At 39.7% G+C, this 27,235-nt stretch overlaps 2 protein-coding genes across 3 annotated transcripts in view; both read left to right on the top strand.

The window, feature by feature from the left end:
- Nucleotides 1–27,235, top strand: part of LOC116723461 (heat shock 70 kDa protein 12A-like) — a 276,564-nt gene that overhangs the window by 48,006 nt on the left and 201,323 nt on the right. The gene's annotated exons all lie outside the window — the stretch shown is intronic.
- Nucleotides 349–26,223, top strand: LOC116723454 (bone morphogenetic protein receptor type-2-like). Of its 2 annotated transcripts, none has more exons than XM_032568364.1 (19): nt 349–612; nt 1,508–1,656; nt 4,114–4,305; nt 6,752–6,964; nt 7,685–7,789; nt 8,162–8,253; nt 8,566–8,799; nt 11,228–11,342; nt 12,101–12,261; nt 12,342–12,489; nt 12,569–12,705; nt 13,230–13,366; nt 14,212–14,398; nt 19,008–19,101; nt 19,179–19,258; nt 19,336–19,440; nt 19,516–19,668; nt 19,970–20,852; nt 21,430–26,223. In XM_032568364.1, exons 2-19 carry the CDS (start codon nt 1,569–1,571, stop codon nt 21,735–21,737), a joined length of 3,432 nt encoding a protein of 1,143 aa, XP_032424255.1. In that variant the 5' UTR covers nt 349–612; nt 1,508–1,568; the 3' UTR covers nt 21,738–26,223. The 2 variants fall into 2 exon arrangements, with proteins under 2 accessions (XP_032424255.1, XP_032424256.1); XM_032568365.1 differs by lacking the exon at nt 349–612 and adding an exon at nt 620–719.

Genomic DNA, 27,235 nt, shown 5'->3' with positions numbered 1-27,235 from the left:
GCAGCACCCTGACGTTGTGCATCACACAGTGGGGTGATTATGCTTAAAATGATTACTAATTAAGAAAAAGGTTGTGACTTTTTTCAATAATATTTGATAGATTTCAGTGAAAGTTTCTTCCAAGATTTCACAAGGTTTTGTTGTTTTACACTAACAAAATCACTGTGCTTCAACACCTTCAAGGTTTTCTTCTTCTAGTTTTATAGTAGAATAAAATTCTGAAAAATATTTATGTATTTTTGTCAAAAAAATAATGGACATATAATAAAATACTATCTTAAAAATTGTTCGAGAAGCGTCTGCTGAATATCTTGAGGTAACTATGATGCTTTTATTTTGATAAAGTCTTCCGGAAGTGATTTCCTCAGCTTGACAGAGTGATTCAGCTGCAGAGAAACGGAGCTCAGCTTCATCCCTGCGCAGTTTCTGGTCCTGTCCCAGAAACCAGCTGCTGGATCCGGATCAACGCCGCAAAGGAGATACCGGACCAGGCCGAACCGAACCCCAGCAAGCTGATCCGAACCGAGCCGAGCTGAGCCAGGCCAGAATAAAGACAGAGACAGACAGGCGGCTTCATCTCCTTCTGCAGACTGAGCGGAGTCTTCCTCACCGGTACGAACCGATTCTGGTGGTCTGACCTATCTGCGCGTGTCTGTGGGTCTGTGTGCGCGTGTGGGCCACTCCCTTTCATCGGCTCTACCTGCAGACTCACTGATCAGGTGATCAGAGCATCCTTCATCTGACCGGAAACACACGTGTGTCCTAAACACACGGGGTGAGGTCATATGTGCGTGTAAATGTATGTGTGTGTGTAATGAAAAAAAAATCTGGAGGATAGATCCGTGAAAATCAGCTATTAATCACAGCCTGTATGAATGATGATCAATAATCAGCCTCATGTGGCAACCTGGGGCCTAAGCAGCCAAATAGAGAGAAAAACTGTATATATTTCCAATAAGCACGGTATGCATTTGTTGTGATTTCATACAGCAGAAGGGCCACTTTCCTAAGCAATCAGTGATAATATCATAGGTAAACAGAAGATTATATTTCTGTTTGTATATTTATCATATTTCTTTTTTGATTTATGGGTTATATAAAGGAAGTGTTTGAAACTAAATGAATAAAATTAGAAATATATTTAAAGAAAAATACATGTGAAGGATTGGCAATAAATGTGTTCAGTTTTGTTTAAAAGCCAGACTTTTTAGTGACTTGAATTGAATAACATTTACTTGAGTAACTTTTTGGAAAGATGTACTTTTAGAATTATTTTTTATTATGTTCTACTTTTTAATTTTACTTGAGTAAAGTTGATATGAAGTATCACTCCTACTTGAGTAATTTCTTGGACGGCTGTTTGCCATTTAAATCTAAATATAAAGTATTTTAATCTGTTTTCTGTTTAACATGATGTGGAGAGAAGAGATTTAAAGGTAGAAATAATGAAATGATCTGTCAGCAGTGTGTTTCCTGTCTGTACATAAAGTAAATGCTTATTTTTCAGTGTCAGCAGAGATGAGAACATCCTGTTGGTTCCCCTTGATTAAACTGATCCAGGATCAGTGATGTGGGCTCAGTTTCTGCAGCGATCCAACATGGCTGCCTCAGCGCTGACAGTGTGTGTGTTTATCCTGCTGCAGGCTGAGATCAGAGGTCAGTAAGAAGCACAACACATCATCATCATCTTCATCATCAGCAGACAGAACAACTGGGAGCTGAACTCACTGCATGCTGCATTTATAAATCTGACGTGACTGTTTAGTCTGTATCAGCTGCTAACAGCTCTATTAACCTCACATCCAGTCTAAGATGTATATTTTTAATTACGAGAATAAAGTCATAACATTATCAGAATAAAGAAGCCATATAATCAGAATCAAAATGGTAAAATTTGGTTTTAATGAGGAAAAAAGCTTTTAATAGGATCTGACGTGGCCAAATCCATGTCGTGTTTTCTTCAAAGTACACACAGTCGTTAACACAACCATTTCAAAGTCCTAGTGCTGATAATAATTTGATGCAGATGTGTTAAAAGATGAACTATTTCTTTATTTGTAAAACCGATACCAACATCACAAGTTGCTCAACATTTCTCATTTTAATTTTTTATTTTTCATGTAGAAATTCTCACAAAATTACTCCTTCATTGACTTTATTCAGTCACAATATTATGACTTTATTCTTCTAATTAAAAAAAAAAGTTTTTTTTCCAGCCTGACCCTAATTCCAGAGAATTAAAGGAATTCCTATAAACTAACTTTTTTAAATTTTCTGATCTCAGTTGTTGTTTGTTCTGGTACTCAGTCTCAGATTAGATAATGACAATATCTGATTTTTTTCTTTCTAAACTGATTTTGTTGTTTCTTGCTGAATAAAAACCTGTAAAAACAGATCAGATGATGAGTTTCCATCATGCCCTGACATGTTTTGACCCTGTGAGATTTTTGCTGTTTTTCCTCACTGACACGTTGATTTAGTACCAAACTTCAACATCAGTCTGTAACAGATCCTGATGTTTGGCATCTGAAGCTGCAGGGACGTTTTTTTTCTTCAGGCCCACATTCCTGAAGTGTTTGTTCAGTTCCTGCAGCTCCTGATGAACATGTTCGCCTCACTTCCTGTCTATTCCTGATTCCTGACGTTCAGAAAGACGTCGGGCGGTCTGGGCCGGTACTGTTGTTGAGCAGATGGAGCTGATAAGAACCCTCCACCCTCGGCTCATTGTGACTTCCAGCAGACTAAACACTGAGACTCTGCTAGCTCTGATGAATTACTGAGAGCTGATACACACACCCTTGATTATGTTCCTCCAGGAACCTTAACAGAACCTTACTTAGTTTGTGGTAGTTTGTAGTTTTAGCAACAGGATGGCAGTAAAACACAACACATTGTTCTCTAAGGTACTTTTCTCATTGAATTATGTCATTTTACTGTAATAAACTCATCTAATAACAATATTTTTTTGCAAATCTGCACTGCTCTCCCATCCTTCTCATTCTGCTGCTCTTGTTAGTTTTGTAAGTTTACTTTTCTGACAGTTGTAAAACTTTATCATGTTTTTGTTGATGGAATAACTTCAGGAACAGAGAAGTAGGTTATGAAGTTGACAGTTTCAGTCTCTGTTAAAGTGGTTCTCTGTAGGAATTGTTGCTCTGTATAAATTGTTGCTCCGTATAAAGTGTTGCGCCGTATAAAGTGTCCGGTGAGACGTGTAGTTGGATCATCAGATTAACAATGTTGATGTAAAACAGCCTCAGGCCTCCGATGTTCCCGCTCGCTCTTCAAACTCTTTCTCCGATGCTGTCAGTGTTTATAGCCGTTGAGGCCTCAGAGTGTTTGACGTTCGTCAAAGTTCCTGTTGGTCCTTAATATTGTAACACTGCTATGTTGGTTAAATACATGTGTTACCACAAAATAGGAGATCGTGAGTGGAGACAGAGCAGCACAATGAAAAAGAAGAGCATGTCTATCCAGACTTTTTACTTAGCCTTCATCCAATAGAACAACGATTTTCAGCCCATACAAAAACCACAGAAGAAGAAACAAAACAACTTCTCTTAGAGGCACAGCATGATTTCTTAACCATAGATCAACATCAGTAAATAACTGACCCTGTATGTAACCACATTAATAAATTTAATTACCTAAATAAATCATCTTACAATAGCAACTTTGTAAGTCTTAAATTTGTTCTTGTGCTTCTAATTTATGTTGGTTGTGGTAAGTAGGATTGATAATCCTGATGAAAGAGCACACTGCCATAGAAAGTACAGTTTTTATGAGAGAGACTACATCTGTTCAGTATGTGGTGCTTCTTAAAGCCACATCTGCATAAACTGGCATAACTCATTGCTTCCAAGTGAAGTGATTCAGCACACCAGCGTTCATTTTATTGTTGGTGTGTTAAGTTGGGAACAATGGTTAGAATGGGTACCCTGACTGGTTTTAAGAGCCATATGCAACAATATGATGCACTGTGTTCTCTAACACCTTTGCATTATCTTCTTTGTCTGGAAACCATGGATCAGCCTAAAGACCAGCAACAACTAGTCTTAGCTGTTTTTAACAGCCATAATGTTATGGCTGACTGGCAGCGTTCTCTGTTTACAGGTTTGCAGTCGGAGGACCAAGAGGAGAGAATCTGTGCGTTTGCCAGCAGCCTGAAGGGGGCGGAGCCTGTCTCCACCAATGAGCTACGAGGAGAGGTTCAGGAGAACGGCACGATACGCTGCAGTCGCGGCTCCCGCTGCTATGGATTGTGGGAAAGACTCGCGGACGGAGAGATGCAGCTGCTGAACCAAGGTCAGGAACGTTCAGGAACGCTTTTCCATTCAGAGTTTGAACCAAAAGGTCTGGTCCAAACTGTTCTGGTTGACCCAGCAGGTTGTTGTCTTTCAGTAACAGAAAACAGAGTTTGGAAAACAAACGAACAATTTACATAACTTTCATTTCCTCTGAATATTAGATTAACAGTCATTTATTGCTGAGTTTTTATGATTTGAAGCATCTTGTTCAGTGTTTCCTGATCGATCTGAGCGTTGTCGACGGGAGAAGGAAGAAAAAACTTATTGTTTTATGATTTGTCTGATTTTAATCTGACAGTTTAGGCATATATATATATATACATCTCCTTTTTCTCAGACTTTAAAAGTTAGAGGTGAATTTTATCAGGAGAAAAAGCCTCTTACTCTTAGTTAAGTAATCTGCTGCTCTGAAGCTGCAGACGATCCAACTGCTGTATGATCCTAATGTGATTAAACTCCTCTATTCATGTCAGGAGTAGAGTTTGTTATTATTATCACAAAAATAAGATATCATGTAAAATATAACTTTATTAGAAGTGGTGGAAATTAACTGGACAGTAAAGAAAAAGCTATCAAACCTCAACGGTCTTTCTAGCTGCTGCTCGGAGTCTTGACCTCAGGTTTACTCACATTAAAAGGAATTATGGGATGGAGTAATCTGATTTCCTCTCATTCAGGAAGCTCCAGTGTTCCTGTGGAGGAAACAAAGGAGATAATGAGAGAACGACTGTAGCTGTTTTCATTTCAGCATGAAATCTCTGCTGGCGTTTAGGAACTTCCAGGTCATTTCACTCAGTTTCTGTTGGCTCACACAGCAAACATTCATATCCCTGAAACCTTCACACATTTTGCTTTGTTACAACCACAAACATCAAAAGTATTTTATTTGGATTGTGCATGACAGAAACACAGAAAGGCCAGGAGTTTAATGTATTAATTTCAATTAATTAATTACATAGATTTTAATGCATCAAAATTTTTTATTTAGTTAATTTCATTTATTTTAACATGCAAAGTTGGCAGCCAGAAGCTTTGTATTTGTTTGATTCTGACGCGCAAACAACATCCGCAAAAAATAGTGATGGACAACAAAGCTGCTTCTATTGAGTATGGGTATAATAGCACTTTGCACCACTCTGATGAGGGAATATCCTTAATACCTGATTAAAAATAATAAATATCTTTATCGTGGAGCTGCTTGTCTACTTATTCAACACTTTAGCAGCAAAAATGGTTTTTGAATAGAAGATGTTGCTAGTAGTTTTTGATTAAAATTATTAAGTAAAGACCCTGAAATTAACTTGATTAAAAATTTTACTTGCGTTCCACCACTTAAACAAAGTATTGCATTACACTGAAGAGAAAGGAACATATATGGGTTTCAATTCAGTTCTGAAAAACATATACCAAGACAATTTCACAGAAATTATTGCAGTAAGCCTCTTGAGGTCGATCCCGACCAGATTGGCACATCTAGAAACAGACATTTGTTAATTTAATTTAGCAAATCAAGCTCAGTCAGACTGGGTGGAGCATCTGTTGGGTTGTTGTTCTGCTAGAAGTAATCCTCTGCCCCAGTCTCTTTTACAGTCTCTTTTACAGCCTCTATCTAAATACAGAACAGAGACAGTGTGTTTAAAGTAATGTGTAGTTATGGCATTTTGCCTGTCAAACAAAAAGTAAAATAGTTGTCCCATCTTACCAGAGGATATTCTTCCACATATTTAATGTTTCTCCTAAATGGCTTGTCAATTTACAAACTGAACTTCTCATAATTTTCTTTCAGTGTTGCCTTTCATCTTGTCGATCTTTGATAAAGGCTAGATTTGGTATGTGCATGACTAATATCTGTCCCGCCAACAAACAGTGGTCTTGCCTGTGGATGTCTGTTGCCATGGTGATCTGTGAAGACAATTTGTTGCACTTAGTTTTATCTAAGATTAATGAGTATGAACGATTATTTCCAAACGTAAATATTTTAAGGTATGCATCATTGTTGTTTTATTTCACAATTCTGTACATCTTTGTGTTGACCTCTATGTCACATAAAATTTCTATCACTTAAAAAGTTTATCATATTGTTTCAGAAACTGCAGTTAATTACTTTTCCATAGCACTGTAGAAGCTGTTGCAGCAGTAATGCAGAGGTAATCCATCATTTAACCAGTTCCTGTTGTCAGAAGTGTTTGACTAAAGACCCACTTCTCCTGCTGGACTTTATCTGGTATAAAACATGAAACTTTAATGTCAGATTTTTATCTTTTTTGGAATTGTTTTGTTACTCTGCATTTGTTTAACGTTTACTCAGCAGCACATCTGCTCACAGCTTCCAGTAAAACTGAGACTCTGCAGCCACTGAAACTCTCAACATTTGACCGAAACAAAGAGAACAGATCAGTCATTTTTAACAGTCCAGCTGAATAAACCGTTGTGTTTCCCTCCAGGTTGTTGGATGTATGTGGGCCACCACCAGGAGTGTTATGGTGACCGCTGCATCCTGGTGACTATGGCTCCATCTCAGATGCAGAAAGCCAGCTACCATTTCTGCTGCTGCAGCCACGACCTCTGCAACAGTAATTATACTGAAGCTCCGCCCACCGCCGACACGCCCACCCTGAGGTCGATGAGGAGGGACGACCTCAACCTCAGTCCCACAGGTGAGCTCCATTCAGACAAGTTACAGTGTTCGTCATTACTGACTGAAACATGTTCTGATCTAAAAAGAAACATTTTACTTCATTTGTTTGAATAAATGTCTGGTGGAACGTTCTTCTGTCAAAGTCCTTTTCTGACCCAGTTCTAACAGGCATCTACTGTAATATTTCAGTGCCAAATTTTCTATTAAAATTCTTGTGGATATAAAGAGGCTGTTTATTTGTTGAAGCATGAAAAACAGTAAATTTATCAAGTTTAAGATAACACTTTCATTTGAAGTAAGAAATCCTAGTAAATTAGAGGGCTCCTTGTGCTTATGTTGTCAAATATTGGAGTGACTTAGTTTCACAGTTGCAAACACAAAGAGCCAATTTTTTATTTATTTGTTTCTTTTGGTAAGTTGGAAACAGATTTAATGAAAAGGGTTTGCTTGTTATTAGCTGTCCAAATCTTTGACCTTGTCTGTGTTTGAATCACATTTGAACCTTTCAATATGAAGTTTCACAATCCCTGAATTAAAAATATATTTTTCTAACCACTGCTCATTCTGGATGGATTTTACCTCCAGCTCTGAAAACACAGACTGATGTTCATATTTATGTTTTCTGGCCACTGGTTTATTCACGGTCTTCTAAAACTAAGATCACAGAAAGTGACAGATGTTAGACAAACATATAAGGCATATAATGTCTTATATGAACTTACATGAACACCTTCCACAGATCGTCAGATGACGGCGAAGGAGACAGCTCTCGTTGCCCTGGCAACTGTGGCTATGGCAGCCCTCCTCATCATGGCGCTGTTCCTGGGATACCGGATGATGAAAAGTAAACACACTGAAACATCTTTTATAATAAACAAAAAGAAGAAAACAACATGTAGAGATTACAGATTACAGATCCTGCAGTGTTTGACAAAAATGCTTTTGTTATGAAAAAAAGCAAAGGTTATTAAGAAGCAGATGCACCAAGGAGAAAAAAACATCTTGAGTATTACTACTTTAAAAAAACATATCAATAATATAAACAGGCAAGAAAAATATTTCAGAGTTCATAATTTCAAGTTCTAAAATGTGTCCCGATGTGATTCCTGTAATAAATCCCCCAAATAGGTCTTAGAAAATTTTAGCATATACATTTAGAAGATACATATGGTGAACAATAATGAATAATTGATCTTCTTCTGTTGTGTGGATCCAGGGAAGCACAAGCATGGTCTGTCTGCTGTGAATGCAATGGAAGCAGCAAACTCTGACTCAGCTGTGGACCTTGATAACTTGAAACTGCTGGAGGTATTTTTCTCAATTATTGTGAGCGGAATAGTTTTTTTTTTAAGAACACAATACATTTTCCATGTATAAAATATTATGTTATGAGCAGATAGTGATCAATTTCCAAACTCTCTGTCAAGATGTTCTTTAAGATTTTTAAAACTACATTAACAACTGAAACATTTCTCCAGTATTTTACTCATGGGATCAATTAAGAACTTTCCAGAATATTCTTTTTGTCCTTTTCCACAAAACAGTAGAAACTGACTCCTTAACAGCCCTGGAGAAAATATATGTATTTTAAATTATCCTCCTCTTCCTCCTCTCTGGCAGCTGATTGGTCGAGGTCGTTATGGAGCGGTGTTTCGTGGCTCTCTGAATGAGCGATGCATTGCTGTTAAAGTTTTCAGCTCTGCTAACCACCCAAACTTCTCCAACGAGCGCTCCATCTACCGACTGCCGCTGCTGCAGCAGCATGACAACATCGCCCGCTACCTGGCCGCCGACGAGAAGACGACAGCCGATGGGCGACCAGAGTTTCTGATCCTCATGGAGTACTACCCACATGTAAGTTAGAGACAAATGAAAGAACAAAAATAATATATCCAGAACATTTGAAAAAGCAAACATAATATGGGGGAACATTAAGCAGAGTTATAGCAGAAAGTTTAAACTTTAGATTTAAATTAAGTTCTCATATTGACATCAATAAAAACTGTTAAATCTCCACAGAATTCAACTGGATTTTATTGTTGAAATAGGAGATTTTCATCCTAAAACACATACAAATCTATAATTAAAACTGGATAAAATGGGGTCTGTTTATTGTTTGTACTTTTAACAAAATCCTGGTCATTTATGGAGTTACAATGAAAAAGAAAAGAGGTAGAAAAAGACATTTAAATTGACTCTATAGATTGGAACCAGAGAAATTTGCTTGTTTTAAGCTGCTTCCAGTCTCTTGCTGGCACATTTTCCTGTTTGAAAATAGTGGAAAGTTTGGTGCCAACCATTACTGCTCTGATCTTATATCTTTTGCATTTTGTATTCCATGAATCCTATTGGCACGCAATAACCACTGCAGCCTCTAGGGGTGCTGTGGTTCAGATATTCTATTCCCACCCATGGCAACATATCTGTGGTCCACCATTCCTCCAGTCTTTGTGCAGGGAGATGGTGCCGTCCTGTCTGTTTCCTGCCTGGAGCCGCCATCCACACACTCACACTCGCACTCACACGCATACGTGTCTTTATGTGATTCTAAGGGCAGTTCTTTAAATATCATATTTTCAGGACTAGGAGCAAAAACCCAACCTAAACCAGCTTGGAAATTGTTTTAAAAACAAATCTGTATAAAGCCAGTTTTATCAGGAGTATCACAAATCACGTTACGTAAGAGTGAATAAAAACAACCTTTATTTTTAAAAAATGGTTTAAATCATCAAACCTGAACAGACTTAACTGTAAAGTAAATTTTATTCATGTTAATCACTTAAAAACAGTTAGAATCAAGTGTTGTTGTTTTGTTTTTTTACTTTAATGGGGCCAAACTTGATTTATGTTATTTATTGAACCATTATATTTGCAAATCATTATTCATGATTTGATCTTTTAGGAAGGTTGAGTCCCCACAACATTAAATCCCTCTCAGACTGTTATCAGTATGTTTGTTCATAAGCACTAACAGAGCATGGAGGTCTGGATATAAACAGGATGGCAGCTCTTTGTGCTGGTTGCACTCTGAGGCGGTGTGACGTGTCTGTGGTGTTTTTCTGCATTCCTTTACAACTGGCAGGCGTTCATTAACAACTCTGTTCACAAACTGTAACCCAGACTGTAAAAAACAAACACAGGAACACTTAAATGTTTTTTGTTTTTTTTTCAAAAATATGAACTCATAACACAAACTCTCAGATGAAATCTGTTGCTTTTGAAGGAAAACAATTCTTCTGGAAATTAAACTATAAACACTTAAAACAGAGGGGATCAGTCTACATGCTGGATTAATAAAAATATTTAGCCCGTAATAGCTTTAGACAATAGCGTAATAGCGTAGACAGTTTCAACCTTCTTCTCTTCCTATAAATGTAACAACAGCTAGTGGTTCATTTTTGGTCTTACACATATCTCTAAGTGGTTCCTGAAGCTGATTTTTCTTTCAACTAGAAAAGGTTCATTATGATTTATCTGTTATTCATCACACACTGCTTAAGGCTGAACTAAAAACAATTATAGTTTTCACAACTGGATAACCGAACTCCTTAAATTGTTTTTTTAAAAATAGTACTGAACCTAGCAAGAGTCAGCTAAGTTCTAACATTTATTTCTCTAAAATAATACTAATAAAAAATAGATACCCTAATTGGTAAAAATATACAAGTCTTTCATGTAGGGAGATCAGAATTACTGTTTTCTGGGAACAAATCCAGTAAAAAAAAAAAATCTTTGCCACAGTTCAGAGACAGTTGGCAGTTTTTCCTTTCCTCACAGCGATCCAATCTGCCCAGTAGCACTGGAGTTCTGCTTGTAGAAAGTTGACCAGTGATCAAGTTCTTATAAATCCTGGACAACTCTAGACTTCAGATTTTAAAACTTTTCTTTGATGCCTTAAAAAGTGCCAAAAAAGTTATGGACTGCATATATATCAGAAGTTACTGTCCATAGACTGTCTGTCTCCAATATTTGACATGAAATCTGTTTTCTAATGAGACATTTTGCTTCAACCTTTTTAAGTTAATATGTTTGGGACAAAGTTTTTGTTTGGAAACAACCTGAGAATTCCTGAATTGACAACATAGGACTGAACTAAAAGAAACACGTTATTTTAAAATATCAGATTGAGAGAGAATCATTTGTATAAATAGAAAAATTGTTTGAAAGGGACTTTTCAGACTGTTTTAGTCAGTTTGCTGCAGAGAAACTGTTTTAATTGAATTTCAGGCTCAAACTAAATGAAAGTCTCCTGCAACGTTTGTAAAGTATGGATCTGTTTCAGGGCTGTCTGTCTCAGTACCTGTCTGTGCATACTGTGGACTGGCTGACCTGCTGCAGGATGGCCCACGGTATCACCAGAGGACTCGCCTTCCTGCACACTGAGCTCTACAGAGGAGGTATGAAGACCTTATCACAGCGAATCATGGAGGAATGTGTCAGTGATGCACTTTAAAGCTTCCACTGAGCTGACAGACGGTTTGGGAACTATTTTCTCTGGCGGATGCATCTCTGTAAGGAGCATCAGGGGTAGCAATATAGTTTGTGTGGGAGTCAGAAGAAAAGCAATCTGTGTTTTCATAATGAAGGGGACAGACATCAGTCAGTGTGAGAGTGTTTCTGACAGTTTGGATGAAACGGAGCTCAGCGTCAGATGGAGAAAAGATTCATTCTCACACACAACATTCAGGAGGGAGATTTCACAGAGTAGCACCATCTCCTCCATCTGCTTTGCTGTCTCTGTTGGTGTATATCTACTCTAGATTCACAAAGCAGATTGCACTAAGCACATGCAGGTGATTAAGTGGTCAAAACATGATATTACATGATATTTGCCACTGGAGTTGCTGTGGTTTCAGCTCTTGTTTAGCTTTTATCATCGTATCAGTTTTTTTTATCTGGTTGTCTGTATGTAAAAGCAAAAACTGTTTTTTGATCAGGATAAGAAAGCATAACCCTTAAATTGCAGCAGGAACTTTTCAAGTTGCCGTATGAAACAAGTTTCTCTAAAACTAACAGAATATTTTGTATATTTTTTGATAAATTAAATAAAATCCCCCATCTGTCATGTGGGATTTTATTAGAAAATTCTTGCTTTAGAAAATAAATCATTTTATCCTCAGACCTGAACTCACTTGTTGTGTCTGTTCCCACTCAGACCAGTACAAGCCCCCCGTGGCCCACAGAGACCTGACCAGCAGGAATGTTTTGGTCCGATCCGATCTGTCCTGTGTCCTCGCCGACTTTGGCTTGTCAATGAAGCTGACTGGAACCAGAACCTGTCGGCCCGGAGAAGATGAAACCATGGCCATATCTGAGGTCTGGACTGTTGGTTTTTCCTGAGAGGTGATTAAGGTGTAGTCAGTTAACTGGGCGGAGCTAATGGGCTGTGTTTGCAGGTGGGGACAGTTCGGTACATGTCCCCGGAGGTTCTGGGAGGAGCGCTGAACCTCAGAGACTGTGAATCGGCTCTGAAGCAGGTGGACGTGTACGCTCTGGGTCTGCTGTACTGGGAGAGCTTCAGGAGGTGCTGCGACCTGTTCCCAGGTAAATCGTGACCCTTCCTGCACTTTCTGACCACCAGGTGTTCAGACTGCCTCACTGTGAGGGATTGGTGTGTGTTTAGGGGAAGCCGTTCCAGAGTACCAGCTGGCGTTCCAGGTTGAAGTCGGGAATCATCCGAGCTTCGAGGACATGCAGATCCTGGTGGTCCGAGAGAAACACAGACCCAGATTCCCAGAAGCCTGGAAGGAGAACAGCCTGGTCAATATTCCAAACGCTGTCTCTCTTACAATACATTTATCAAACTGAAGCCCTGTAGGCCAAAATCCAGCCAACAACATCTGGTCCACAAAAATATGAGTTCAAGATAACCGTGTTGATTTAAGTGATTAAATGCTATTTAATCACTTAAATCAAATCAGTTTTTTGCACATTGTCAAACTGCAATGTGAAAAGATGTTAAATATTTTATTTTATGAAGTGCTCATCAAATGTAGAGGAAGCTATAATACTTTAATACCTTAATAGGTTATTTTATCAGTACATTTTGCTGTTACCTGCCCTTTAAGAACATTCAAGATATTAATGTGGACCAAAATTAAAATCAGTTTGACACCACTGCCTTACAGAATGGATTCAGGATTGAAAGGCTCATCATCATATCCGATTTATTTCTGTTTAAAATGACAAAAACAGATTAGATACCTGAGAAAGTTTTAGAACTGTCTGGTTGTGTATGGCCTGCAGTTGCTGTTTGTCACCGACTCAGTTTTATGTGTTTATAGGCTCTGCGGGCTCTGAAGGAGACCATGGAGGACTGCTGGGACCAGGACGCTGAGGCTCGACTTACAGCTCAGTGTGCTGAGGAACGCCTGGCTGACCTCATCCTCCTGAGCCCTCATACAGCGCTGCACAACCACAGGTAGAAACCAAGATCACACCTGGAACAGAGGAGGTACAGGAACAGGAAGATATTTAGCTCCTCTGTTCCTAGAAATCACAATTCAGTCATTGAGCTATTGAGCTCTGTAGATGCCTTCTTCTTCTGTGGAGTTTTATGACAGTTTACATCCATAAAGATGTATCACCGCCACCTGTAGGTATCAGATCCTATGAGTTTTTGAACCTTCCATTGCCAACAGAAATGACATAAAATATTTGCATCTACATGAACTGGATCCCCAGTCCAATAAGCTCTTCAAACACACATTGCTTGATACTGGAGTTGCTGTTTAGTCCAGCAGATGTTTTCTTTCATCTGAGTATTTACAACAGTCCAAGATAACATGGTTCACAGTTTCTATACTCTGACAGAAGTCAGAATATCAACATATTAAGCTGGCTAATATGGATTTGTCCCTGTTATTAACGTCACAATACCTGGCTCTGCAAATTGTATTATCCAATTCAAAAACTTGTCTTCCCCTGGTTTCTTGTTCCCACTGCTGTTGTCGCTACTGGTGATCCATTCATTTGATTCAGGTGTGTTGGAACAGGGAGGCATTGAAAAGTTGTAGGAAAAAGCTTTTCAGGATTGGGTTCAGGAACCCTTTGTGACTTACACCCACATATTGCTTTTACATTCTGAAACAAAAGTCAAACCTTTCACTTATCATGATTTAGACAACAGTAGCTGGCTAGTTAGTGTTTATATTAATTTCACATCATTACAGAATTTTTCTTCTCTAACAACTGATTTATAGCTCCAATCCCACCACAGCAATAAACTCGTGAAACAATCTTGAGATTCTGCTTTCTATTCCTTAGGAATCTGACTCACAGCCGCTGGACTCCTCAAGTTGGCTCCGCCTCCTGCTACATCGAGGATCTCCAAGTGGGCGTGGTTAAAAATCTCCAGGGAGACGGGCACTCGGCGTCGGTTGTCAGGACGGCCGTGAGTGGTGCAGAAGTCGGAGAGAAGAACAGGAACTGCATCAACCAGCAGCGGCAACAGGTAGAAGCTCAATCAATCAATCAATCAATCAAATTTTATTTGTATAGCACATTTCAGCAGCAAGGCATTTCAAAGTGCTTTACATCATAACAAACACAGAATCACAATGCAATATAGAATCAATCATTAAGTCAAGTTACATCAATAAATTTGTAATTGATTACATTTCAAATACAATTCTAAACAGGTGGGTTTTCAGTTGAGATTTAAAAGAAGTCAGTGTTTCAGCTGTTTTACAGTTTTCTGGAAGTTTGTTCCAAATTCGTGGTGCATAGATGCTGAAAGCTGCTTCTCCTCGTTTGGTTCTGGTTCTGGGGATGCAGAGCAGACCAGAACCGGAAGACCTGAGAGGTCTGGAAGGTTGATACAATAAAAGCAGATCTTTAATGTATTGTGGTGCTAAGCCGTTCAGTGATTTATAAACTAACAACAGTATTTTAAAGTCTATTCTTTGAGCTACAGGGAGCCAGTGGAGGGACTTTAGAACTGGTGTTATGTGCTCTATCTTCCTGGTTTTATTGAGAACGCGAGCAGCAGCATTCTGGATCAGCTGCAGCTGTTTGATTAATTTGTTGGACAGACCTGTGAAGACGCTGTTGCAATAATCAATACGACTGAAGATGAACGCATGGACGAGTTTCTCTAGATCTGGCTGAGACATTAGTCCTTTAATCCTGGAAATGTTCTTCAGGTGATAGAAGGCCGACTTTGTGACTGTCTTTATGTGGCTCTGGAGGTTCAGGTCAGAGTCCATCACTACTCCCAGGTTTCGGGCCTGATCGCTAGTTTTCAGTTGTAATAACTGAAGCTGTGCATTGACTCTAGATCGTTCCTCTTTAGGTCCAAAAATAATAACTTCAGTTTTGTTTCTGTTCAGCTGGAGAAAGTTTTGGCACATCCACACATTTATCTGTTCTAAGCATCTGTTCAGTGATTGGATGGGCTCTGAGTCACCTTGTGACATCGTAATGTAGAGCTGTGTGTCATCTGCATAGTTATGGTAGCTAATATTATTTCCTGTTATAACCTGAGCTAGTGGGAGCATATAAATATTGAATAAAAGGGGTCCTAGGATTGAACCTTGGGGTACCCCACATGTGACCTTTGACCTCTTTGATGAAAAGTTTTCAATTGAAACAAAGAAATCCCTGTTCTTTATGTAGGATTCAAACCAGTTAAGCACTGGACCGGAGAGTCCGACCCAACTCTCCAGTCGATTCAGTAATATGTCATGGTCAACAGTGTCAAAAGCTGCACTGAGATCCAACAGAACCAGCACTGTGGTTCTGCCACAGTCCGTATTTATATGGATGTCATTGAACACTTTTACCAGGGCGGTCTCTGTGCTGTGGTGAGCACGAAAACCAGACTGGAAGGAGTCAAAGAGGTTGGTTATAGTTAGGAAGCTAGTTAATTGTTTACACACAGCTTTTTCAATAACTTTGCTGATGAATGGGAGGTTGGAGATCGGCCTGTAATTCTGCATTAGTGATTTGTCCAGATTGTTCTTTTTTATAAGTGGTTTGATTACTGCTGTTTTCAGAGCCTGGGGGAAAATGCCTGACGAGAGCGATGAGTTTACTATTTGGATCAGATCAGCAGCAATAACAGGCAGGACTTTCTTAAAGAAATGTGTGGGTAAGACATCCAGACAGCAGGAACTGGAGCTTATTTGACTTATAATTTCCTGTAGGGTTTTATAATTAAGTAGTTGAAATTGGGTCATTTTTCCTGTATTTGTTTTGTTTGGGCACAGCATTGGTACTGACTTTATAGTGGATGTACAGATTAATCCTCTGATTTTTTGAATTTTCTCTGAAAAGAAGCTGGAAAACTGGTTGCAGGCAGCAATACATTGGAATTCAGGCGGTAACGTCACAGGAGGGTTTGTGATTCTGTCAACTGTTGCAAATAAAGCCCGAGCGTTGTTAATGTTTTTGTTTATGACATCTGCAAAGAAAGCCTCTCTTGCATGTTTTAGTGTTAAATGATAGTTACGTAGTCTTTCTTTATAGATGTCACAATGAACGTGGAGTTGAGTTTTACGCCATTTTCGTTCTGCCCTACGGCAGAGTTGTCTTGCAGATCTAACTGTTTGTGCATTTCTCCATGGAGATTTCTTTTTACCAGACACAACCTTCATTTTAATTGGGGCAATGGAATCAATAATATCTGAGACTTTAGACTGAAAATCATTTACCAACTTATCTACATCATTACAGCTTAAGGGTGAGGAAGAAGAGTAGATTTGATTAAAAGTTTCTGCTGTGTTTTCAGTGAGAGAACGTTTTGTGATGGTTGCTGTTTGTCCAAGTGGGTTAAAAGATAAAGAACTTTCAAAGATAACAGCGAAGTGATCCGACAGGGCGACATCAGTTACAGAGACATTGGAAATATTCACACCCTTACTGATAACCAGGTCCAGTGTGTGTCCTTGAGTGTGTGTTGCTTGTTTGACATGTTGTGTTAGACCAAAAGTCTCTAAAATATTAGCGAGCTTTTTTGCCCCTCTGTCTTGGGGGTTGTCAACATGAATGTTGAAATCACCAACAATTATTAAACAATCATAATCAATACATATGAGAGATAGAAGTTCATTCAAGTCAGTAAAGAAATTTTCCACAAAAGTTGGAGTTTTGTATAAAGTTACAGTCAAAGTTCGTTTGTGGCCTTTAACCTCAATTCCAAGATACTCAAAAGAGGTGAAGTGACCCAAAGAGATTTTACTACAATTTATGGTATTCTTAAATATTGAAGCCACGCCTCCTCCTTTTTTGTGTTTTCTATTCTCACTGAAGAAATTGTAGTTAGGAGGCGCAGATTCAATTAGTACGATCGATTCATTATTATCATTCAACCATGTTTCTGTCAGAAACATAACATCAATATTATGCTCAGTGATGAAATCATTAATTAATAGAGCTTTAGCACAGAGAGATCTGGTATTTAAAAGAGCTAGTTTAAGTGACTTGGAGGCCAAGAAATCTTCAGTCTGAGGTTCCTTTAGGCAGGGGAACAGTCTGATGTTTGAATTAGGTCCCCTATATTTAATGTTTCTGTTTCTTGTAAATTTTCTTGTAGTGATCCGGACAGGTAATGTCCTGTTCTGCAGTGCCGAGGGGCCAGACACATTCTGGAGCAAGAAGGGCGTAAAGATAAAGTCTGGACCCCGGCCTCAGACCTCAGAAACGCAGAGTGATGGATCCTCTGGGACGTTAGAGTCAGGTGGCTTAAATGAAGTGAGGTCTGCTACGTGAGCGCTAAGAAGAGACGTCCCAAGTACAACCTGTTGATTCATTCCATCTGTAAATTTAAGAAACTCCGGTCCAGAAGACATTTCTCCATGTGTATCTTGTGAATCCTGTGAATGAGTGGGTGAGCAGAGAGGGAGGGGAGAAGGAGGAAGGGAACTAGTCGCTCCGTCTCCAGTCGATGTTATATCAGCTGTTTTTGCCTGATAAGCCGACGGTTCCTTCCTAGTCAGAAATCCTTGAGCCTGTTCTTCTGAAGCGATGATCACGTTGCTGTCCTTGTTGATAAAGTGGAAAAGATTTGCAGTGAGCAACTTTATCCCATGTTTATTAAGATTGCGTCCGCTTCTTCCAAAGAGGTGAAAGCGCTGCCAATAGATCCAGAGGTTATCGATGAAGGTCACTGAGCTGGCAGAGCAGCTTTTAATCAGCCATTTGTTTATCATGTCCAGCCTGGAGTGTTTTTCGTCTCCCCATTGAGGTGATGGAATTGGGCCACTGAGAAATAACTTCATTTTTAACTTTCCCATAGTGTTCAGTAGAATATTAAAGTCCTTTTTCAGAATCTCAGATTTCTGCTTTGCCACATCGTTGGCTCCAACATGCACAACTAAGGACTCAATATCTGGCTGATCAGCGGTCAGCGAAAGAACTTTACGAGTTAAATCAGATACAGTGTCACCAGGAAAAGAAATCACTCTCGTTTTCTTGGGATTGCAAACGTGACTGATTCCATTTACTGCCTCATCTCCAACAATAAGCACTTTTGGCATACCTTTCGTTTTCCTGGTAGCCGCTTTGTCCTTTGGAGCTTTGGGGGGTGGATGTGTTGGTCTTGCCTCATTGTTGATGTTTGAAAGCGAGGTTTCACTCAGAGGCTCAGGCTGGAGTACAGAAAATCTGTTTTTCAGTGGGATTCCCACAGAGTCAGAATGTTTTGAGGCCCAGGCTGGTCGCTCTGTCCTTGGGAGCGGGGTCGGTGGAACCGTTTTGGTTGCAGCTGCTTGTTTGTTTTTCTTTGGTGGAGCAGGTGTTGAGGTTGAAGGTGGGTTTCGGCTCAGAGCCGGCCACGCTGATTCGTCCAGGTGAGGGGTTCTTCCTGTCAGTCGCCTCATCGGATCTGCGGTGTGAGACGTTCGCTTCGGCTTGGCACCCAGAGCGTTCCAGGGTGAGCTGCTTGATGCGAGGTGTACAGCCTCTCCGTTGATTTGAGGAAGAGTTGTCTGATTTCCACAGTTAGCGTTGATTTCAAAGTTGATTTCAAAGCTTACCTGTTAAGCTCAACAGGTAACACATTAAATATGAACCCAAAAATATTCTGACTGATTCACTCTCTCTCTCTCTCTCTCCTTTTACAGATTAAAGCTCGTTCGGCCTCCTCAGACTGCAGCGTGATCACCACCAGCAGCCTGAGGACAGACTCTGTCCTTTGCAGCGTCTCTGAGCTAAACGGTAACTTACTGAACCCTGACACTCAAATTAGAAAACTTTAATCCAGATAAATTTTAACTAGAACTCTTGTCCTGCAGGGGGCGCTGCACCCAGTATTCCTGTCTGTCTACAGCTCACAGAGGAAGACCTAGAGGCCTCCAAACTGGACCCTAAACAGGTTTTATGTTTATTTAGTCTTTAGCTTCTCTTCTTCCTCCTCACAAGGCCAGCATCTGTAAACATCTGTGTTTGCAGGTACAGAAAAACCTGAGAGAAACTTCTCAGGAAAACCTGATGGAGCATTCTCAGAAGCAGTTTGGATCGGCACCACAAACCTCCAACCTGCATCACAGTGTGGAGGTAAAACTTCTCAGTTTCTCTCTACCTGAGGAATTGATACTGAACTCTGTCACACCTGTTCCTGTTCATTCGCAGGTGACCAATCAGGAAGAAGCAGGACCTTCCTTCTCCATCCAGCCCCTCCCCAAGCAGCAGAACGTCCGCCAGAGGCCCACCAGCCTCCACCTGCTCCCCAAACCCAGCGAGTCCCGACTGAAGCTGGGAAGGCTCAGGTCCACTCACCAACAGGTATGACACTCTATGATCTCATTGGTCAGAGAGAATTGATTGGACCAGTCAGGTTCATCAGTATCCAGACAGCAGAGAGAGAGATGATGGGGCTGAGTCTCTGCAGGAATCCTGATGAGAACCTCATCAAATTTGCAAATCTGACGATTAACACCATAAATCAGTAAGATGCTGATCTGCAAAATAAATATTTCCAAATATTTAAGATAATTTTTAGATGCAGCTCTACATCAGGTGAACCTCCTCTCCAGGTTTGTGTGATTCATTCTCCTCCAGTAAGCCTGGATCTCCTTTGTTCCAGGTGGAGACAGGTGTGGCTAAGATGAACCAAGTTATCCCATCTGTGGAGGCACACCTGGTCACCACGGTTACCAACATGAGGAGCAGCGCCACGAACGGGACTGAGGTCCTCTGTGCCTCCAGCAGCTACAGCTCCGGCGTTCCCGTCCTGGTGACCAATAAGACGAGAGGAGGAGGGAGAACCAACCCTGCAGGGCCGCAGGAGGATGAGGGGGATGAAGGACGAAGAGGAGGAGGAGGAGACGGAGACAGCCGACTGAACCTGAATCTGAACTTCAGTCCTGATGAACATGAACCTCTGCTGAAGAGAGAGCAGCTTCCTGCTGAGAGCGACCCTCCTCCTCCTCATCATGATTCATCGAGCAGAGCAGGAGGACGAGGATCCAACTCCAACAACAACAACAACCGCCTCCCGTTGGGCTCAGAGCTCCATGTTCCTGCAGAGGTCTGTGTTCCTAAACCAGAAACCAGGAACAGTGAACCTCCTCCGGCAGGCTCAGTTATTCTTTCTGGATTAGAAATGGTGTCAGTCCATCCTGAGGACAGAAGTGAAGCCGCAGATACTGAAATATGTCAGAAAGAAATTAAAACTCCAACAGACGGAGGCCTACAGGAACAGAACTTGGCTTCAGAAGCATCAATAGCTCCTCTGAAGCCATCATTGGTAGAAATTACAGCTACAGGAGCTCCACCTCTGGACATCTCCAACCTGGAAGCTAAAGATTTGGATCCTGCTCCTGCAGAAAGTCTGGCGTCAGAACCTGTAGAGCTGCAGAATCAACCTTCAGAAGCTCAGACAGCAGGTCTGTTGCTCAGGCAGACTAAAACCAGGAGACCGGAGCGTCCATGTTCCCTAGACCTGTCCTCCTCCTGCATCTCCTCAGGTGGGTCAGCATGCTTTCTGTGCAGAAGATTCTGAGATGAAACAATGCAAAGATCCAACTAAACCCACTTCTCAGAGTTTGTGGTTCTTGTTCCAGATATGCAGGAACAAGTCAAGTTAATTTACAGCACATTTCATCAGGAAGGTAGTTCAAAGTGCTTTACACTAGAAAACATAATACAGTAACCAATTATGAAACCAGCAATAAACATTACATTTTTGCCCATCAAAATCATCAGGCAAATACATCAAATATATTAATGTTTTAGTTATTATGAATCAAAAGCATCTCTAAACAGGTGGATTTTTAGCCTCTATTTAAAGGAACTCAGTGTTTCGGTTGTTTTACAGTTTTCTGGAAGACTTTGGGACTTCGGAGGCCGACTTTGGAAATATCTTTATGTGGCTCCCAAGGTTCTGATCTGAGTCCAGATTTCACTAGTTTCTAGCTGTAATAACTGAAGCTGCGTGCCGACTGTAAATCGTTCCTCTTTTGACCCAAAGATAATAACTTCAGTTATTATGAGCAGTCCATGTTTCTCCTCCTGTTTCCTTATCCCCTGCTCTCTTCTCCTCAGATGATGTTTCTGTGATGGATCAGGGCAGTCTGAGCGCCACAGGTGAGAAAATCAAGCGCCGCGTGAAAACGCCGTACACCCTGAAGAAGTGGCGTCCAGCCTCCTGGGTGGTCTCCTCAGATAAGGATCTGGACCTGGAGTTTGAGTTCAGCAGCGGTCAGGTCCAGGTGTCGTCTGGTCCACTCAGAGCAGGCGGTGCAGGTGTGCCTAGAATCAACCAGTCCAAGTCCAGCATGGCCGTGTTTCTGGTCGGAGGAGGAACCACGGCGACCACAACCTCAGAGCCGGATGGGATGACCCAGTTCTGAGAAGCCTGCTGCTCCCAGTGGAGATCTTTCTTTTTTTTTTTTTTAAGAATTTAACTTTGGTTGTTGGAAACTGCAGTTAGCTACTCTGATTACAAAAAAAAACAAACATCTGAGGTGGAACAAACGTGATGGAACTGATGCTGTACATTTAGAGGGCATTATTTGTGAAACTCTTCAGATGGAAAACAGGAACTAGAATAATCTACTCTGTGTGCTCAGCAGGGGGCGCTGTGCACTACATCCTACAACAAATAGGAAAAAAGACAACCAGATGCAAAAGATACAGAGCGAAATCTGCAGGATTTTCTCCTGTAATTTTTAGGCATTTTTATTCTCTGGAAGCAGAAACAAGTTCTTTAAATGTCTCCCTGGATATCCTATTTAACAAATAGTGTCTGAAAGCATACTAGAATCTTTTTGAAAGGTTACTTTAGAAGAAAAAAAAAATCTAATCCAAAACCCTTGGTGCTGATATGAGACAACATGGTAGAGCCCCTTTTCAATTAGCCTTCCAGCTGGTTGTGACCTGCCTGAGTTAAAGCATTTTCCTTCTGAGGTCTGTCACCATGGCAACACACCGGACACACAGCTGGTCAGACATATTTCATTATAATGATAATTATAATGATAATGAAATATGTCATCATAAAGATGATTTTAAACAGTTGGATAATACAGAGATTCACTTTCTCTGATGTCCAACAGCAGCGTAAAAAAAATATTAGTCACATTCACACTTTCAATGTTTGGTTGCCACTTTGATAAGTGTCTTAATTTGCACATTTTTCCTCATCTTCAGTGTCTTACCAGGCCCAAATCAATAAGCACAATAATAAATCCCTCAAGATTTCTGTACGAAAAGAGGAACTGGTTAATTTGGGTGTGATGTCATTTCCTGATCCAAATTTTGACTTCTGATGTAAATCAGATCCTTGATCACCAGTTTATCTTCCTGGTGTTAGTGAAGATGTTCTAGTGTGCTCAAATACATGCACATAATTTACACTTGTATTTGAGTTTTCTACCCAGAATACACCGAAAGGAGCCTGCAGACAAGTTGACACTCTGGACAGATTTTCAGACATAAAACTGGATCAGATTTAAACAAATTAACCAACAAACACATAAATACCCATTAGATTATCATATAGATGATCATCAGAAATTATCAAAACCTCCCTGTTGATGAAGTTAGTGGGAAGAGAGAGGCTTTCAACCAGTAATGTTTTATTTCTTTAAGCACTTTAAGCACAGAGTTAGAGTAATATATTGTGTATGCGGTTCAGTTTTAGCACAAAGAGCAACTTATTTAAGAAATTCTCACTGAAACAGTAAATGTTGATCTGCAGCTACTTTCTTAACCTGTTTACAGTCTGGATCAGATGGTCAACAGATTCTGGAGAATCTTTTTTATTTACACTTTTAAAAACTGGCTAGAGAGAACCATAGAGAAGCAGGACTGAAGTCTGAAGACAGAGGAAGAAAACAACAGACAGGTTCAGGTTACGGCTCAGATGACAGCGGGACTGAATGAAAATTAAAACATCAGAGTTGTCGGAAGACAGAAGAACAAATGCAATCTTTTTGGTGAACTGGACCTTTAAACAGCTGCTATCTTGCCCCGTCAACATTGTCTTCTCCTTGATGATCAATTCCAAAACCTTTAGAGTTTAGGCCTAATGTGATTTTAAATAGTTTTAGTCTGGCAGGTTAAAATTGTGAATCCTTCAGATCTCATTTTCTATCGTGTTTAAAAAACAAACCGGTTTCCAACAGGAAGTTTTTAATGTCCATTTTTCTAAAGCAGGAGTTAGATCTTTTTTAAAATATATATGTAAAAACAGCAGAACATGAAACAGATTTCAGTCCAGTTTCATGTTTTCTTTGAGCTTTTTATAACAGAAGCTCTGCAGGTGCAGGAGACTTTTTCTGCAGACTGTGGCTGTTTTATATAGAAATGCCTGCTGCGATATTTACATTTACATTTATTTACATTTCATCTATATCAACTTGTTTAAATGTGCACTTGCAGTAAATTAGCAGCATTTAGCATTTAATAATGGTGTCCAACTGTTATTTAAGATCTGAAGATGCCTTCTTAGTTCTGTTTGGTTATTTTTGTATTTTATACACTTTGTACTGTTTTTAGATGCTGGTGTGAGTGAATGTGTGTGTATTCTGAGAAACTGTTCCTGTTTTACTTCATTATGTATGCATCTGTGGGTCTGCTAGTAGACTGAGCTGAACTTCACGGCCAGATTGGTTCTTGGAGAACTGAAGCTGTTCTTTCATCCAGGAGGAACAGGACTTAATGAAAGAAGACTTTTTATGGGAGTGATGGTTAAGGAGCTCTGGCTTTACTGGTTTCAGCTCCAGGATGTGTCCACCAGTTCAGCTGCTGCAGTCGTCAGTCATCATGTCCCTCCCACTAAAAGACTCTGCAGCTAATTTTGTAACCTCCCTCTGTACAGTTCTTTCTGCTGATGGATGACTGCACATTATAAACTGACGTTTCATTTGCTGGATCTTGGAAAGAAAGTTGCATCTTCATCACAGTAAATTAGAATCTCACTGGGAAGTTTGCTTATTCTATAAAAAAGTGAAACCCATATATTTGTTTCATACACAGTTATGTGTGTATAAAGTGTTTGTTTCTGTTCATTTTGATTATTATGACTTACAGCTAATGAAAAGCCAAAATTCTGTTAAACTAAAAATAGCATAAAGGATTTTATACACAGTAATGTTGACTTACTGAAAACTACATAAGTCTATTAGAGATACAGTAAATTATTCAAATTCTTGGTTTGGGCTCTTTTTGCATTAAGTGCTGCCTCAGTGGGGTGTGGCAAGGAGACAACGAGTCTGTGGTTCTGCTGAAGTGTTAATGCCTCTCAAAGGAGGTCGCCAGCTTATCTGCATTGTTGGCTCTGTCTCTTGTCTTCCTCTGCACTCTTCCTCTGAAAACTGGGACCTTGATTTCCAAATTCAATGTAAAATTTTCTTTCATCTAAAAAAAAAGGACTGAGCCAAAGTTCAGTCCTTTTCTCCTGACGTTGGTTCAAGAGTGGTTTAACACAAGGTTTTCACTCATGTCTTAGAAACATCCGTGTGTCAGGACCATGAAAATCACATCTTACGTCTTTAAGAGCTTCGTTTTATATCCTTTCAATGCTGTGGTTATCATTGTTGGCTTTCCACCTCTTAGATTTCTTTCTTCCACTACACTTTGCATTATCGTTCCTGGATACAGCACTCTGAACAGACTGTTTCTTAATCAGTTGTGCTTTTTGGCTAACTCTTGTGCAGTGACTGTCTGCTGGTCAGTTCTGATAGAATAATGCAAATATACTTTTCTGATGCACCAAATTTTAGGTTTTCATTAGCTGTAATAATAATCATAGTGTTCAAAATGAACAAAAATAAATGCTTGAAATATATCCATATGTGTATAGATGAATGTATAGTCTCACTTTTTTACATTTGTGAAATCAAGTAACTTTTCAATGATATTCTACATTTTGAGATGTAACTGTAACTGTCACACTGTGCTGCTAGTTAATTCTGTTAGAGAAAAAAAAACATTTTAAATATATAGCAGCCAAGCAGTGTGTGCATTAAGTTTTATTATTACAAAATGTTTAAAAAAAAAGTAAAAATGAGGTTTTCCAGAAGTTTCTTTATTAGCTGTTATCTACTGAACTGAAATCACAGTTTGCTGCTGAATTTCCCTTTAAAGTCTTTACTGTAGCTCTCATATTTGTATTTAATAATCCTTATCTGCATCTGTAGAAATTCATTCAGAGTTAATATATTCACCAATGTAGCCTCGTGCATGATGCATCAGCTCAGTAAAATGTTTTCTGTTGTTAACGCAGCGGGTTTAATGGGGGCTGATTCTGGTTCAGTTCTGCTCCTGGACTGCATCACCTGCTGGTTCTTCATCAAAACAAACCCTTTCAGTTCCAGCATCTTTAAATAGCCCTCTTCTCGATGCTTGCTGCCATCTGATTGGTCAGCTAGGTAAAACACCGAACAGAAGGGGCCCCTTTAAGCCTGCCTGTGATCATGTCCTGCTTGCTGTATGACTGAACTGATTAAGGACTGTGACCATCAGTGTAATGATGTAGATATAATCTGATATGTACCTACTGTGTGTCCTCTGATGGTTCAGGGATGTTTGAGCTGTTGTTGAACTTGTTGTGCGTTTCTGTGTTTTTCTGTCCGACATGTTTTCTTCAGTGTAAATACTCACTGTAAGCTTCCATAGGGGACCAAGTAGCTCAGCTGTATACGGTTAGTGTTGTATTCTGAGCTGCTCACAGTTATAACATGTTGTATCTCCTTCACTGCATGCTGCCCAGCCCTGCACTCCATTCTTTACCAAGGTTCATCCCAGCATCTCATACCTTCATGTAGAGACTGAAATAAAAATATTGGAGCTTTGAGTTCATCATGAAATTAAAGCAAAAGGTTTCCGAGTGTTTCTTCATGTCGGGTTGTTTTTCCATCACGTGGGGAAAAGATGAGGAATTTAGCTATTCAGAAGAAGTTCAGAGTATTTGAGAGTATCCAGCAAAGTATTATACAATGATTCCCAAACTTTCCATCTTTTGATCCACAAAATAAAAATTTAAGAGTCCTGTGACCTGAACTCTTGGTTTAGCATGCAAGAATCAGTTAAAAAAAATGATAGAATGGCAAAACAATCAACAGCAACTGTTGAGCAACTGTAAATGTATTCACTATCACTAATATGCTGCTTTTATTTATTCAAGTTCTGTTTTTTTATCTTTAAAACATTGATAAAATTCATGTGCTCTCTGCTATTTTTGCTATCTAGGTTATCTTTCTCCAAGAGGATCTCAAGATGCTACACTTGCATGTTTGCTTCCCCAACTTTGGGAGCAACTGCCGTAAACTCCTTTGTAGATTTGTCCAATTGGGAGCAGATTTAGGGGCACAAAAGGGAAGTCTGTTGAAATTCCAACTGGTACAAGGAGAGAGTAGAGAGACAAACAATAGAAGGATGAATGGATCTTATCTAACAATACATTTTTAATACATTTACAAGACTTCATAAGAAAATTGTCAAAGCTAGTATTTCTGAACACACCGCCAGATATTTTTTGGACTTGTTTTGAGTCCAAAGACCAGAGTTAAAACAGTGGCGGACTGTTTTAGCTCTCCACAGCTAGGATATGTCACTCAGCTCTGACAGCTTGTAATTCTGGATACTCCAGATAGGTTGTAGATGTGCAACCTAAACCCTCTGCTGAAGAGCTCCTGGTAGCTTCATACTGAATTCTTACATTTTTGTTTGTTAATTGCATATTTTTTCCCTTCAACATGTTTGTTGGTACTGTTTAGCATTTGCAACAAAAATATTTGATGGTTCTGTGATCACTGCCAAATATCTTGAGAATAGCAAATGTTGCATCCCTTTGGAGAACTTTACAGTTTATGAATGCTTAAAGTCAATTAAACATCTTTCCCCC

Source organism: Xiphophorus hellerii, chromosome 7, assembly GCF_003331165.1.
Source record: "Xiphophorus hellerii strain 12219 chromosome 7, Xiphophorus_hellerii-4.1, whole genome shotgun sequence".
NCBI classification, from domain to species: domain Eukaryota; kingdom Metazoa; phylum Chordata; class Actinopteri; order Cyprinodontiformes; family Poeciliidae; genus Xiphophorus; species Xiphophorus hellerii.
Note: the sequence above shows the minus strand (reverse complement) of the source record. Positions and strands in the feature narration are given on the sequence as shown.

What these genes read in the sequence shown, in the direction of transcription:
- LOC116723454 (XM_032568364.1), top strand. Translation starts at nt 1,569, where the DNA reads ATGTGGGCTCAGTTTCTGCAGCGATCCAACATGGCTGCCTCAGCGCTG. An exon ending in CCAAACTGGACCCTAAACAG is followed by an intron (nt 19,259 to 19,335) that starts GTTTTATGTTTA and finishes CTGTGTTTGCAG; the next exon opens with GTACAGAAAAACCTGAGAGA. An exon ending in CTCCTCCTGCATCTCCTCAG is followed by an intron (nt 20,853 to 21,429) that starts GTGGGTCAGCAT and finishes TCTTCTCCTCAG; the next exon opens with ATGATGTTTCTGTGATGGAT.